The sequence below is a fragment of the Pelmatolapia mariae genome, unplaced genomic scaffold, assembly GCF_036321145.2.
Source record: "Pelmatolapia mariae isolate MD_Pm_ZW unplaced genomic scaffold, Pm_UMD_F_2 NODE_ptg000342l+_length_103917_cov_1, whole genome shotgun sequence".
Lineage (NCBI taxonomy): Eukaryota > Metazoa > Chordata > Actinopteri > Cichliformes > Cichlidae > Pelmatolapia > Pelmatolapia mariae.
This window is the reverse complement of record NW_027052031.1, coordinates 14,506-27,852: the sequence shown is the minus strand read 5'-3', so window position 1 is coordinate 27,852 and position 13,347 is coordinate 14,506. Positions and strand designations below refer to the sequence as shown.

The 13,347-nt window shown below is 44.2% G+C and overlaps 1 protein-coding gene across 1 annotated transcript in view; it reads left to right on the top strand.

Moving 5' to 3' along the window:
- Positions 1–8,270, top strand: part of LOC134623012 (tRNA dimethylallyltransferase) — a 40,486-nt gene extending 32,216 nt beyond the window's left edge. The window contains exons 9-11 of the mRNA XM_063468259.1: positions 5,670–5,779; positions 7,124–7,241; positions 7,579–8,270. Of these exons, the coding sequence (XP_063324329.1) occupies positions 5,670–5,779; positions 7,124–7,241; positions 7,579–7,793 (443 nt within the window). The 3' untranslated portion in view covers positions 7,794–8,270. The remainder of the gene's footprint in view (positions 1–5,669; positions 5,780–7,123; positions 7,242–7,578) is intronic.
- Positions 8,271–13,347: the final 5,077 nt, after the last annotated feature.

The window sequence follows — 13,347 nt, the reverse complement described above, 5'->3', positions numbered from 1 at the left end:
AGCACCTGTAACCAGGTTACGCAGGTGTAGTTTGACCGAGGCCTCGTGAGCGTTAAGTAACAGGGGGATAGGTGTCTTTCAGTCCCAGGAGTAAATGAGTGAGTGAAGGATGGATGGAGGGCGACTGAGAGGAATGGCACATGGACGGCTGGGTTGGTTAAAGAAGGGAGAGTAATTTGATCCAGCTGAGGCAACAGGTGTGGGGTGAGTTTACACCCTTGTCCACTAGCAAGTGTGAAACCCTCATGAACTCTTTCTCTCTCTCTCACACACGCACACGCACACACACACACACACACACACACACACACACATAAATAAATGCAATCTCATACCATGGATAAAAACAAGACGGTGTTGTTGTTGCCAAAGAGACCTCTCTGTGACCTCCGCTCAGCAGACGGGCAGGATATGTTTAGGCGGAAACGTCAAACGCTGATGAGAAATCTAAAATCTTATTTTGCTGAGGTGAGGTGGGGAAGAGATGGTGTATTAAGAAAAAGACTCTCTACTCCTCAGAACAAATATAGCTGGCTTGTCATAGAGTATTCAACCGCTACGCGTCATCTTTATCGCCGCAGTGGCTCATAAAAATGCCACAGGGTACATGTGAATCAGGAGAGACAGTCATTCATTACAAAACACATCTGCCATTGTGAAAAACACAGAGTGACTTACAGTTGTGTCTGTAAGTATTTGGACATTGACAGGTTTTTGGGGGGGTTTTTTGTAATTTTGCCTCCTTTATGGGATTTAATGGTTTATGAATTCCGTCCATTTTTATTCACAGTCCCATTTTCTGAGCCTCAAAACTATGTGGGCAGTTCACTGTCTATGTCTGGGCTGTCCAGCTCCAGGCCTCAAGGGTCGGTGTCCTGCAGGTTTTACATGTGTCCTTGATCCAACACAGCTGGTTTAAATGGCTAAATGACCTCCTCAACATGTCCTGAAGTTCTCCAGAGGCCTGGTAATGAACTGATCATTTGATTCAGGTGTGCTGACCCAGGGTGATATCTAAAACCTGCAGGTAACCAGCTCTTGAGGCTTGGACTTCCCCACTCCTGGTCTATGAACTGTGAGAGCAGTAATGCTGACCCAAAATAGTTTGCCCATTAAAAAAAAATAAGTAGGTGAAGGATGCTAAAGTCCTCCATATAAACAATTGGTGCCACTTGTTGTTTTTTTCCACTTACGAGAAGTTGATCTCTTGTTTATGCAAAGTCCAGGAACTGCTAGCCTGCACTCTTAGCTTATCTTCACACTTCACAGCTAATTAAAGCAAAGCGACTTCCGCTGCACTTTTCGTTTAATGCGGCAGCTTCTCTTGCACACTTTAATTTCTGTGGAGTGTGAGGCTGCTGTTTGCTGTTGAGCGATGTGTCAAAGATCTTCTAGGAAGATCTAACTGCATTTACAGATTGGCTTGTCACGCTTCTCCTCTCTTCTCTTTGAAACGCACTACTGTACTTTACACTTTGACTCGGAGGTGTGTCCAGTGTTGGTGAACGGCCTGAATGAGTCGGTGTAGTTTGATGATCAGTTTCAGCTTTGTGAATCTACATGACGTGTTCATCCTGCTGCAGGCTTTAATTCTTATGGTAGTTACAGCCAGAATATCAACCAAAAATCCAAAAAAAAAAACACATTACGTAAAAGTTATAAATTGATTTGTGTGTCACTGAGTGGAAAAAATCCCCAAGCAAAACACGACTCAGTATTTGGTGTTTTTGGTGACTGTGGTCCCAACTGCCTGCAGATCATTAACAAGCTTCTCCCGTGTAGTGTTGGGCTGATCCACCATGTTTCTCATGATCATCTGTAACTGATTGATCGATATGATTGTAGTCAGTCTGTGGTAGCCGGAAATGTGGGGATCTAATACTTCTTTAGAGAATGTTTATCTCTTTAAGAGTGTGCAAGGGATCAAATAAGCTGTATTAATCACCAGTATACTGCGCTCTCATTGGTAGCTGTTTCAACTGCTCACCTTGAGGCTGAGAAAAAGTTTTTCTCACAATCTGCAAGCTTTTCATCATTAATAGATTATGTTCTGCTCCTACTTTCTGTGATCTGAGGTTATCATGTCACTGTGAATCCTCCCTGTGTGAGGGTGCAGCTTAATGTATAGAGAGCTTAGATTTTAGATTCCCTCATTCCACAAAAAATCCCCAGAAACAAAGTCCACTTTTTACAGATCCTTACCTCCCAAAGGAAACTTGAACCAGCCGTACTCAACCTGCTTCAGAAATTCGATCACAAACAACAGTTAAACGACGGAGGTGAGTGAGACGAGAAGTGGAAGAGGAACTTTAGGAAAGGGGAAGGAGGCTGTTGAGTCAATAGCGGCAGCTGCGGTGTTCCAGTGTGGATGGCAGCCAAAGAAGCACAGCTGGGCCAGGGGACATCGCGCTGAGGCTGGTAGCGGAGCTTTTATAGCAAAGCACACACAGCCGCACATCCTCACTCAGCAAACACAAGGACAACACAGCAAATGACTTCTCGCCCGCTTGTTGCAACAGGTGGACGACTGTTTCAACACGCGCGCACACACCCGGCGCTGGCAGGCAGCTGCCCAGCGACAGATTCTGCTCCTTATTGTTGGCAAGGCCATCTCCCCTGTGCACTCGAAAGGCAGCGCTCACGCTTTGTGTTTTCTCCGAGTGTGCGTGCGCGCGCCCACGCCGACCACCCCGTCCTTTGTCCCTTCGGCATTTCTTATCAACTCTCATTCGAGATGTTGCGGATTAGAGGGGTTAAATTTCACCAGATCCCAAACGAGAATTGTTGTGGAGCATCTGGCAACCCACCGTACAGTATCTCCCCTTTTATTTACCACCGCTCCACTCTGCCCAGGGGGGAGGTTAGTGACTGCAGAAGGGAATTGTAGGAGGGTGCTGAGAGAGATAAAAACACAAAGTAAGGAAACAGATAGTGTCAACAGGAGGGCACAGAATGCCCACTGCTGAGGTGAAGTAAATATTAGAGAACCTGAAGGCGAGATCGCCAACTCTGCATCTGGTGCGGGTACGCCAGGTGACACTTGCTGCCGCCGCCACCTGCCTGGTATTGTGCCGCCAACACAAAAGACTTACCTCCACACTCACACGCAGGAACCATGCAAATGGAATCAGAGGCTTTGATTAACAGTAACTGCTGTTTGACAACACACAGACAAGCCCGACTGAGTTGAGGACAAAGTTTTGAGGATAAGTGGTGCACACAGATAAGAGGAGGGGGAAAAACACATGCTGTGAAGCCAAATGATGCAGGTGCAAGGTGAGATTCTGCTATTAAGGAGCCTTTTGTTTGTTTTTGCATTTGAACCTTGTGTCAGATTAATTTAAGCACAGCTGGTCTCAGCATGAAAGAATAAAATATGTCACGTGTTTAAATGGCTGACTGCAGATTAAGCCTACAATATGCAAATTTCACCCAGTGGCAGTTGAACTGCAGTTTGTACCAAGAGTGAAATGTAAGTGTAGAGCTGCCGGGTGTGGCTGTGTGGGGACTCATTGTTCCCACACACACACACACACACACACACAGCCACACACACACACACACAGCCGCAGTCAGTCCTCTGACAAAGTCAACACTGTTAGTTATACAGTCATACAGTCAGGACTCTGTGTCTCTCTGTGATAATGGAGGCCCAGACGGCTCCCAGTGGAGTTCAGTCTATAGGATGTCTGCTGCCCTCAAATCCACAGTTGACTTTGTGTAGAAAGGATTAAGACATAATTGAGTTGGCAAACAGCGCTTTATAGGTTAATGGGATTCGTTTACCTGAGAGTGTGAGCTTAACACACATATATTCTAATCAGACGGTGCCAATTTAAATCTCCTTTGAGTTACCAAAGTTGGAAAACCAGAACAACCCCAGATTCACACGTTCTGTAGATTATCCAGTTTGCCTAGTTTAGAATGAGTTTTTCTAACCTCTAACTAACTGGGAACATAATGGAGTGGCTACAGAGATGATGTGTTATATATTATTCCTTTGTGTTTAAGGTGTTGATAGTCTAGCGTTTATTTTTTAAAAACTGCATTCAATGTAAAAATTATATGCATTCCATGCAGAAGTATGCAATGTGGTTTTGTTGTATTTTGATGGATAAAAGGGAAACGGCTGCAGTGACTGTGACCTGCAAACATGCAGGGTAATGCAGTATATGAGGCAAAATCAGAGGTTGCCAGTGGTTGAGGTGAAAAGCAGACATTGTCCAAAGAAGTGTTGAGAGAGCTCCAGAAAGCCTGGAGGACCATTTCCTCGAAACCACTTTAAACAATTACACGAATGTCTGGCTCCTTGGAAGCGGATTTTTATTTTTATTTAATTTTTTTTTTTAAATGGAAGGATTTTGCACGGTAATGTACATTTGACCCATTCATTAACATTTACCGTCATCCACCATGTTTTTCTGTAAGCTTGGCAACTTATAAATAAAAATGTTCTCCAGTTTTCCGACTTGTCGTTCCGGGCGTTTTCGCAAATTTTCCCATTTAGCCAACCGAATCGAACATGAAGGCGCAAAAGCACAACCAAATCCCCGAGCTGTAAGCTGTCGAGTTGTATTCTGGGTAATGTAGGCTCCAGTTTTTAGCATGAAGAAGGTTTGAAATAAGGTTCTGCCTCACCTGCACGTGCACGTTTGTTCAGTCATGGTTGCTGCTGTCTCGTCTGGAGTCGGGTTGGTTTCTTTTAGGTGCGTCGTGTCTGAGTACAGTCTCAGAGTTTGCGCCTCTCGCGTGCATTCAGACTGCAGTCATAACCTTGATTCCTTGAAAAGATAACCATCTAGCTAGCTTTGAATGTCATTTAAACCCTGTCTGTTTGTATTTTCTAACCATCTGGAGGAAAAACTCTTTAGTACAATAAAAGGAGAAAGTGAAGACAACTTGTGTGACAATGTGTCGTAGTGTGCACTGACACAAAAGAGTCAAAAAGTGGGGCTCAGACTCTTTTTTTTCTGTTTTCCTGCTAATTTATTTAATCATTAAAAAGTTGCATCTGTTAGAAGTCACTCTCTGCAAGTTGCACCGATCTAAATTTCCACGGTACGCCTTGAAGGGCAGCAGCTCTGGATGCAGGCGAGTGCTGGGATAGACAGAGAGACGAGCGGGGCAAGGTCTGGTGCTGCCGTTGCGTTCCCGAGGCCTGGCCCGGAGACTGCTGACTGATGCAAAATAGAAACACGGGGGTGGAAGAGTTCGAGGGAGAGACAGTGAGTGAAAGCTGAAGCGAGACTGATGGCGGGAGAGAAAGAGAGACGGCGCACAAGACACGAGGGTGGGAGGAAGGAGGGGGGAGACATTATCGAGCCAGTGTGAGTCAGCAGGTTGATGGAGCTTCAGGGTGCGGCTCCAGCACATCGCCGCTCCTGTGCGTTACCCAGTTTGAACTGGCCTGTCTCAGCCGTTGCAGTTTGCAGACAGACCCTCCGGAGCTTCATTGTTTTATTTATATATTTATTTATTTATTTGTGTACAATGAGCACTGTCACTGTCAGAGGTCTGAAAGTTTTTGTTCAAGGCTTTTTTTCCCCTCCACCTGTTTATTAAAAATAAATCGTTGGAAACACTGAATCCAATATCAAATCAAGTCCTCGTTGTCCTTGTCAAATGTATAAGTGTGTGTTTTTGACCTTTCTGTGTGTATGTGTGTACAGGACCAGGGGACAACATACCTGCAGTGTATGGCCTGGATGTGACGGACGTGTCACGGTGGGAGGAGACGGTGCTGGACCCTGCACTGCAGATACTGGACAGCCTCAGTAAGGTGGGGCCTCGGCAGTCCAAAGTGGCAGCTTCCTGTTGGCTGCTTTCATCTGGTGCTGTGGGATCTTTCTCTTTTACTTCAGTTCCTTTCGCTGCTCTTTATCATTCTGTATCTTTTCATTGCGTACTTTGTGGTTTTACATTTACTTCCTTTCATCCTTTTGCCATTAGTGTGTTCCTCTCCTTGTTTGTTCTTATTTATTCCTCCTTTTGAGGATATGCCCTTCTTCCTTGGATTTGCCTTATTTGGGCTTTTTTTGTCCCATTTTTATTAATTTTTCTTCTTTTTATTTTTCCTTTCTGCGATTTCCTAATTCTTTTTTGTCCTTCAGTTGTCAAAGGGCGATGGCGTGGACACCCGAGTTTGGGAATAATATAATTTGAGAACGAGGCAACATAGAATTTTAAAACTGACATCACGGATGAAACTATTAAAAATGTTTGAATCTCAGTGACCTCGATGTCAAAGTCGAGTTTGGGCTTTGGTTGAAAAAGGAAAAAAGGCCTTTGTTTGTATAAATTGTCTTCTGCAACACATGTTTGCCGGTAGCCGAATTTAGGTTACTTGTATTGGTTTGCTTGTGATATTTAGCATTACCAAACTGCTTGTTTTTCCACGGTTCACCCATTCCTGGTGAACTCCACTTGTCAACCATTCAGCATTCCGTAGACTCATACGTCTCTCCATTACAAGATCTCGGAGGATCACACAGTCAGGCACATTTATGGGACCATAAATCATGCTTTATCATAATAAATCATGACCTCCTGACCCAGTATGAACCTTGCAGATCCCTCGGGTCATCTGGATCCGGTTTTTTATCAGTTCCCAGAGTCAGAACCAGACACGGAGAAGCTGCATTCAGCTTTTATGCTCCTTATATCTGGAACAAACTCCCAGAAAGCCTCAGATCAGCTGAAACACTCAGTTTATTTAAATCCAGGTTGAAGACTCACCTGTTCTCAGCTGCTTTTGAATAAAGCACCAAATCCACACTTTTAAGCTTAAATTTCAAAACTTACATTTTAACTACTGATTTTATCTACTGTTTTGATTTTTGATTTTATATACTGTTTTGTTTGTTTGCTTGTCTTAATCAATTTCAAATCATGCTTTTTATTTGTTTTTGTTTTTAATGTCTCTGTAAAGCACTTTGAATCACCTTGTTGTTGAATTGTGCTATATAAATAAACTTGCCTTGCCTTGCCTTTACTCTGCTGCCTATCCCATGTTCTGCTTCGTTCCCTTTTTTTGTTCCCTAAAAGTTTGTTTTAGCACATCATAAATATTTTTTTCAGATTTAAAACCTAAAAAAACCCAGACTTTTTTCGCTCCACTTCTCAGCATGAGGAGCCAGCTATTGCACCAGTCAGAGCGCAGGGGGCGGAGCAGAGAAACAAGCGGAGCCACCACACGTGTGACCTGTGTGACAAAGTGATCATCGGTGACCTGGAGTGGACAGGTGAGGCATAATCGTGAGGGGGGGGGGGGGGGAAGCTGAATGTGAATATAGACGTTTGCTAACGATACTAACATGTTCATCAAAGCACCGAGGACAAGCAAACTGAGAAGTAGTCGTACCATGTTATGTATTTGACTGTTTAGCGGTGCCTTAAGATTCCTGTGGAGATTCATGCCCAGTGCCAAAAACAGATTTCTTTTCTCTACATGCTCACCTGATCACCTCTGGGCCCTGTTGCACCAAGTCTTGTGACTTGGCCTCTTGGTGACTTGGTCTTTTTCTCTGTCTCTCTTGCTAAATATATCCAAGGCGTGTCTTTTATCCTCTGTACCCGCAGCTCACCTGAAATCTAAGAAGCATCACTATCATGTGAGGAAGAAGAGGAAGTGCGATCCATCCTGTGACCAGTCGCAGAGGACCAGCGCACCTTCCGACTCTGCAGCAGAGACTCTTTCAAAAGACTCTTGTGATACTGTTGCTCCGGGCAGCGGTGATCAGACCTCTCAGGACTCTTCTGGGACGACACACAAGGAAGTACCAGTGACTCTTTAAAAAGCCTGCACTGACTCAGGTCTCCATCCAGTCCTTATATGATTAATTCCTGGTTTCCATCGGATCGAATTTATTTATTAATTCCTGAATTCCAACAAAAAACCCTCCTTCATAGATGCTGAAGCCCTCGAGCTTCAGGTTCTTGCAGCCTTTTTTTTTCTTTTTCTTTCCAGTAGCAACACAGACCGAAGCGAATAAAGTACATGATTTATGGCGTGTGCAGGCAAAGAATAAAAAAAACAAATCATAATTTATTTTTTACCACTGCCTGAAAATCTAATGTAAATTTTAAGAGAGAGGTTTATTTTTCTATTTTTTAAGACTGTGCTGTATATACCACTGCTATGGACTCTCTAGTTTGTCAGCATTTCAGGCTTCAGGACAGATTGTTAGTATTAGGCCCGGTCACCTTTATTTCAAATAAACTCCCAAAGTTTTCTCAGCTCATGCTCCGAACCTGTAATCTTGTGACATAAAATATTTTATTATTAAACATATTTTTATTAAACAGAAAAAAAAATGTCTCTTTCTGGAATTTCCCAAAACTTTATAGAGAATTCAAATGAAATGAGCACTCAGAGCGCGCACTAACAATGAAGGTCAAGGTCAAACACTTAGCTAACATAGATACTGTTGTCTGCTGAGGCCTAGTATATTGTTGTGAAGTTGGTAAATGATCCATAAAAAAAATTGTGGGTAATATGAAGTTTTTGCTGATTTGCTGAACGGCTCGAGCTGGTTTTGGGGTCTACCATCACGCAAAACTTGAAGATGATATCTTGAAAACTGTGGATGCTAGACCGTTACAGACAAACAGAACCGATTACATACACGTTTAGGGGGAGAAATCGGGAGGACACGGACTTAACGCTATAGCATTGACAGTAAAGACAGCTGTGGACCTCCAGCCTCCACCCACTGTGGAAGACAGAGCCAAGTTGCAGCAGACTCGGGTCTTTTAGGAGACTGCAGCCATGCAGAGACCCTGATGGACTGCCAACCAACCCCTCAGTCACACGTCACCCCATGTGGTCAGGTGAGAGACCCTCGATGACATAACGAGTCCTTCCCCAGGTTTACCTGACGATAACTTCTTTAGGTGATCGGATGCTCTCCTTCTCTCATCTTGGCTCGAGTTTGGACTTTTAGGAAAGAAGCATTTGGATCCCAATTATGTCGTTTTCATAATCCTAGGAAGTCTAAATTGTATTTATCCAAGTGACGGTGCTTTTATGCCACTCAAGCGAGAAGTAGAAAGCACAAAATTGGATTTCAGGGGTCTCTCGATGCGACAGCAGCAGTTTAACCTTGGTCTCATTGAGCTCTCATTGACCTGCTGACACAGCACTGAGCTTGGTCCTTTGTTTGCCGGCTGCCACCTCATTTTCTACTCATGAAATATGTTGTTTCTGGTCTTTTGTTCACTAGTCACCTGATTGGCGTGGTTTATCTCCTGAGTGGAGCCCAGCCGAGCTCATTTCAGCCCTGACGGTGATGTAAACCACCAGCAGGTCAGGCTGTGAGAGGAGTGTGTTTTCACAGCGGTGATTGCAGGTCTTTGTTTATCCGGCAGCGTGCCGTACCGCTTTCAACCCGAGGCGTGTCTTCCCCCCGCTGTAAAGCCACAATACCTGGCATCGCTCCAGAGGCTTTCTTTGGCGGTGCTTTTCCGTCTCCTCACCTTGCTCCTGCGTTAACGCTCTCTGTCTTTAAGTTTTCAGTTGCGGTCTTACAGTCTGAGGAATTACAGAGTTTAGTTCACAGGCTCCCAGAAGTTGACCTCATCCACATGGCTAAAAATATTTCCAGCAGCATAATAGCTGGAAGTGTGCGTCTGTCTGCGTGAGTTGTGTCCCACATTCTCTCTCTTTCCAAACTGGGTCAGGCCTCCAGCTTACTGGGGTATTACCATACAGTACGGGAGTCACAGTGATAGCAAAGGTCACTGTACGGCTCGTGTCTGGTTTTTATAACCACTCCTCTGTTTGGATGGTTTGTTTTTCTTTCCTTCTGTTGTCCATTTCGAATCAGCTACGGCTCTATTTTTTCCACTGCAGCACTTTTTTCATCTTGGTGATCTCTGTAATGACAAAAAAAACCAACGAGAGGGATCTTTGAATGAGGAAAAAGCATTACTGTCAGGCATCCAACGTGCTGTTAAATGCCTCGCATTTTCTTTAGTAATTTTACACATGGTGTGTGGTTATCTTGAGTGGCTCAGCGAGTCTGGCTTGGCACCTCCAAGCACCGCTGAATCACCTCACATTTAAGAGCCAAGCTTGCGCAATTCGGTGACATAAAGCACCTTGACTGGAATGCCAGTATCCACAGTCACAAGGCTAATTAGCGATGTGCACACTGTGAAGCAACGTGTCATCGATGCACGCACTGAATGAATAAAGCTTTGAAACAGGCTGGGGGGGTTGTACTGCAGCTATAGCTGCCACCCCTCCTCTAAATCTGCCCTATGTATATGCGTGTGCATGTGTTTGTGTTTGCATGCATAGCTGCATCAGTTAGTGAGCCATACAATGATTCTCCCAGTTTCAGCACTTTTCTGCTTCTCCCTCTCTCTGTCCAGTCCTCACCATAGCCAGTCAGTAATTTTAAATGCTCTGAGCACATACCGCCCCATACATGAGGCCCAGTATAGGGGAACTGTACATGCGGTAGCCTAAAGATGTCCATTGGTCTGGCCTGTTCACCTTGGGGCCTTGGCCTTTAGTACTCCATATACTGCCTCCTGCGTGGGCTGTAAATCAACGGTATAAACCAGACTTCACACAACCTCACGCATTGGTACCTTGACTCTCCAGAGCAGAGCTGATATTAGCCTGCCTGACAGCTCAACAGAAAGAGATTCTAAACAGTTTACCAAAGGTGGAGGCTAAGTATGTTTCCGTGCTAGTTGTTCATAAGCACCCGCAATTGGCCACCTCGAATAATACCCATGAAAACATTTTGATTGCTCTATTTTTCTTTCAAGCAGTAAGTGCATTTTTACCGCTGAGGTACTGTTAATTTCAGTTTCTAGACCAACCAAACTCTTCGATTAAGGTGCACTCCATCTGTACTGTTAAGACACTGAAAGGAGGCTGCTGACAATTTAAAGAAGTGAGGGAAAGACAAGGCTAGGAAACTTTAAATACAATGTTTGGCTTTCTTCAAGGCCTCTCTCCACTAATTGAAGTCATTGAACTGGACTTCTCAACCGTGTTTTTGCTGCTAGTGCCTTTTAGAGCATTATTACTGGAATTATCTGACAAATAACCCGGCTTTATCAGCGCCACAGGCAGAAGGATTCTGCTTCAGATTTGATGACTGAAAATGTTGTACTTCATTAGGCTGTTAGCAGTAATGAGCAGGTGTCTGTGTTTTGCAGTACTTTCTGGATGCAGATGTTAATCAAGTTTGCTAGCATTAGCCGATAACTTAGCACTGGTCCTCACGTCAAAATATAGCTCTACAAAACCAACATGGTGGTAGATGAACTGCTAACATCAAGGCTTCACTTGCACAAGCCTAGAGACTAGTCACGACCCCCTGGCAACCTCCAGTCACAAGGTAAAAATGAGTATTCTCTAACTGTTGAGAGTGGTCGCTGGTTGTTGCTAGGCGAAATTGGGCATTAGGCTAATTAGGTACCGTAGCTAAAAGCTTTTAGAGCTAAAAGTGTTTAGCTAAGGTACCTAATTAGCCTAATGCCCAGTGCTTAGGACCAACAGTGGGTCAACTGGAGTTAGACTGGTTTCCCAGCTCATTCCTGCAGCACTTTCTGTTGGTGCTTTTCAGATTTTCACCTATGAACAGAAGCTGCCTGTTTTCAGTCTTTATGCTAAGATTAGCTCCAGGCAGTAGCTGTTTTATTAGCATAGCATAAAGACAGCTATGTGACTATTCTCAAGGAACTTCCTAATAAAAGAAATTGAGTAAACTTTCCTTTGATGATTTCTTGTAAAGTAACTGTGATACTGTCTTTTTAACCAGTCAGACCTTTATTTTTGATCATTCTCCTCATTAATTTTCCTAGTTTGTCCTCTAATTGAGCTCAATGGACGTCTGTATTTGAGCTTTGTGGGCTTCTCAGAGCTCTGCTTGTAGTAGTGTGTCACCCAGTGACTGTGCATCTAGGTAATTTGAAGTCCACCTAATCCTAATCTCTAATCCCGTTTGACTAAACATTCTCTGCCATCTGGCTCTGGCGAGACGAAAAAAAAATGCTTGCACGTATCTACACAGGCAGACATGCAAGCATCTAATCAGATAGGTGGTAGCCAAAGTCACTGTTGAAATGAAGAGAAATATCAGTTCTGCTTGTGCGGAGAATTCTTGGAGATACCAGAGAAGGCCGAGTCTTTGCCGGGGGGCAAAATAATAGATACCACACAGGCTTTTTAATCTCGTTTTGTGGCGTGTGAAGGACTCGTCTGAGAATGTGTATCTCTTTTGTTGACACTATAGACGCAGACGGTTAAAACCAGCAAAAGGTCAACTATCAGGCGGTGAGCCGCTCAGTGTGCGAGCAGAGAAGATGCTAGGAGCTCACATTTGTAGCCTTTGACATCTTTTTTCTCTATAAAGATCAGTGTGTGCTTGTTTGTGAATCCCTGCTTGCGAGCTGGGGCCACACTGTTTCCATGCATATAAGGATGAGGACAAAGGGAGTTTCACAAACCTGTGAGAAACACAACACTGCAAGGTGTGACTCGATAAGATAAAAGCGTATTGTGTTGTTCTGTGCGTGTGCGCGTGCACGAATGTGTTAGTCTTGTTTTCTATTACAAGTACCACAACAAAATGCAAGGCAGTCACTTCTTACCTCTGTGGCGACTGCATGTGTTTGTAGCTCCTGCAGTATAGGTGTAATAATTGCGTGTTTGCACCTGTATGCATTATGAATTGCACACACATGGCCAGAGCTACTCAGTGAGGGATGAGTGTTGTTGCAGCCTAATCCTGAGATGCTGTTTTATAACATTTCAATGTGATGTATGCATCCAGAGCCAAGTGCAGACCATCATTTATTTATGTGTGTGTGTGTGTGTGTGTGTGTGTCTATAGGGAGGAACTAGGTTCACTGAGTTCATGCAGCTCTCTCTCTCTCCTCTCTCTCCGTCTCTGTGTCACACTGTCTGGTTCCTGTAGTGGTCGCCATACACGAAAGAGTGACAGAAGGAAAGGGAGAGGAGGAGATGTTATAAGATGTGAAAAGCCTTTAAGGAAAGTGTCATAGGTGCAGCTTATGCATGGCTCCCTATAGTCTCTCTGTCTGTCCTCTCTCGCTCTCTGCTGCATATTTCCTGCCTTGGTTATGTAACGCGGGGGCTGCTCTGTACTTTTTTCCTTCTCCTTTTTCTTCTACCCTCCCCAGTGCAGAGCATGACATGCCTTCCTGTTTTTCCAGCAACCCAGTGAACTCTTTTCTTTTTTTCCCAGGGCAGTGCTTGCCCATTTTCTATTGTTACGTATTGTCTGCATGGTGCTCTTATTTTAGATAAAGCTGTTTGCACTTGATGTATTGTGTCTGGCTGGACGCATAAATGTCTCCGTCCTC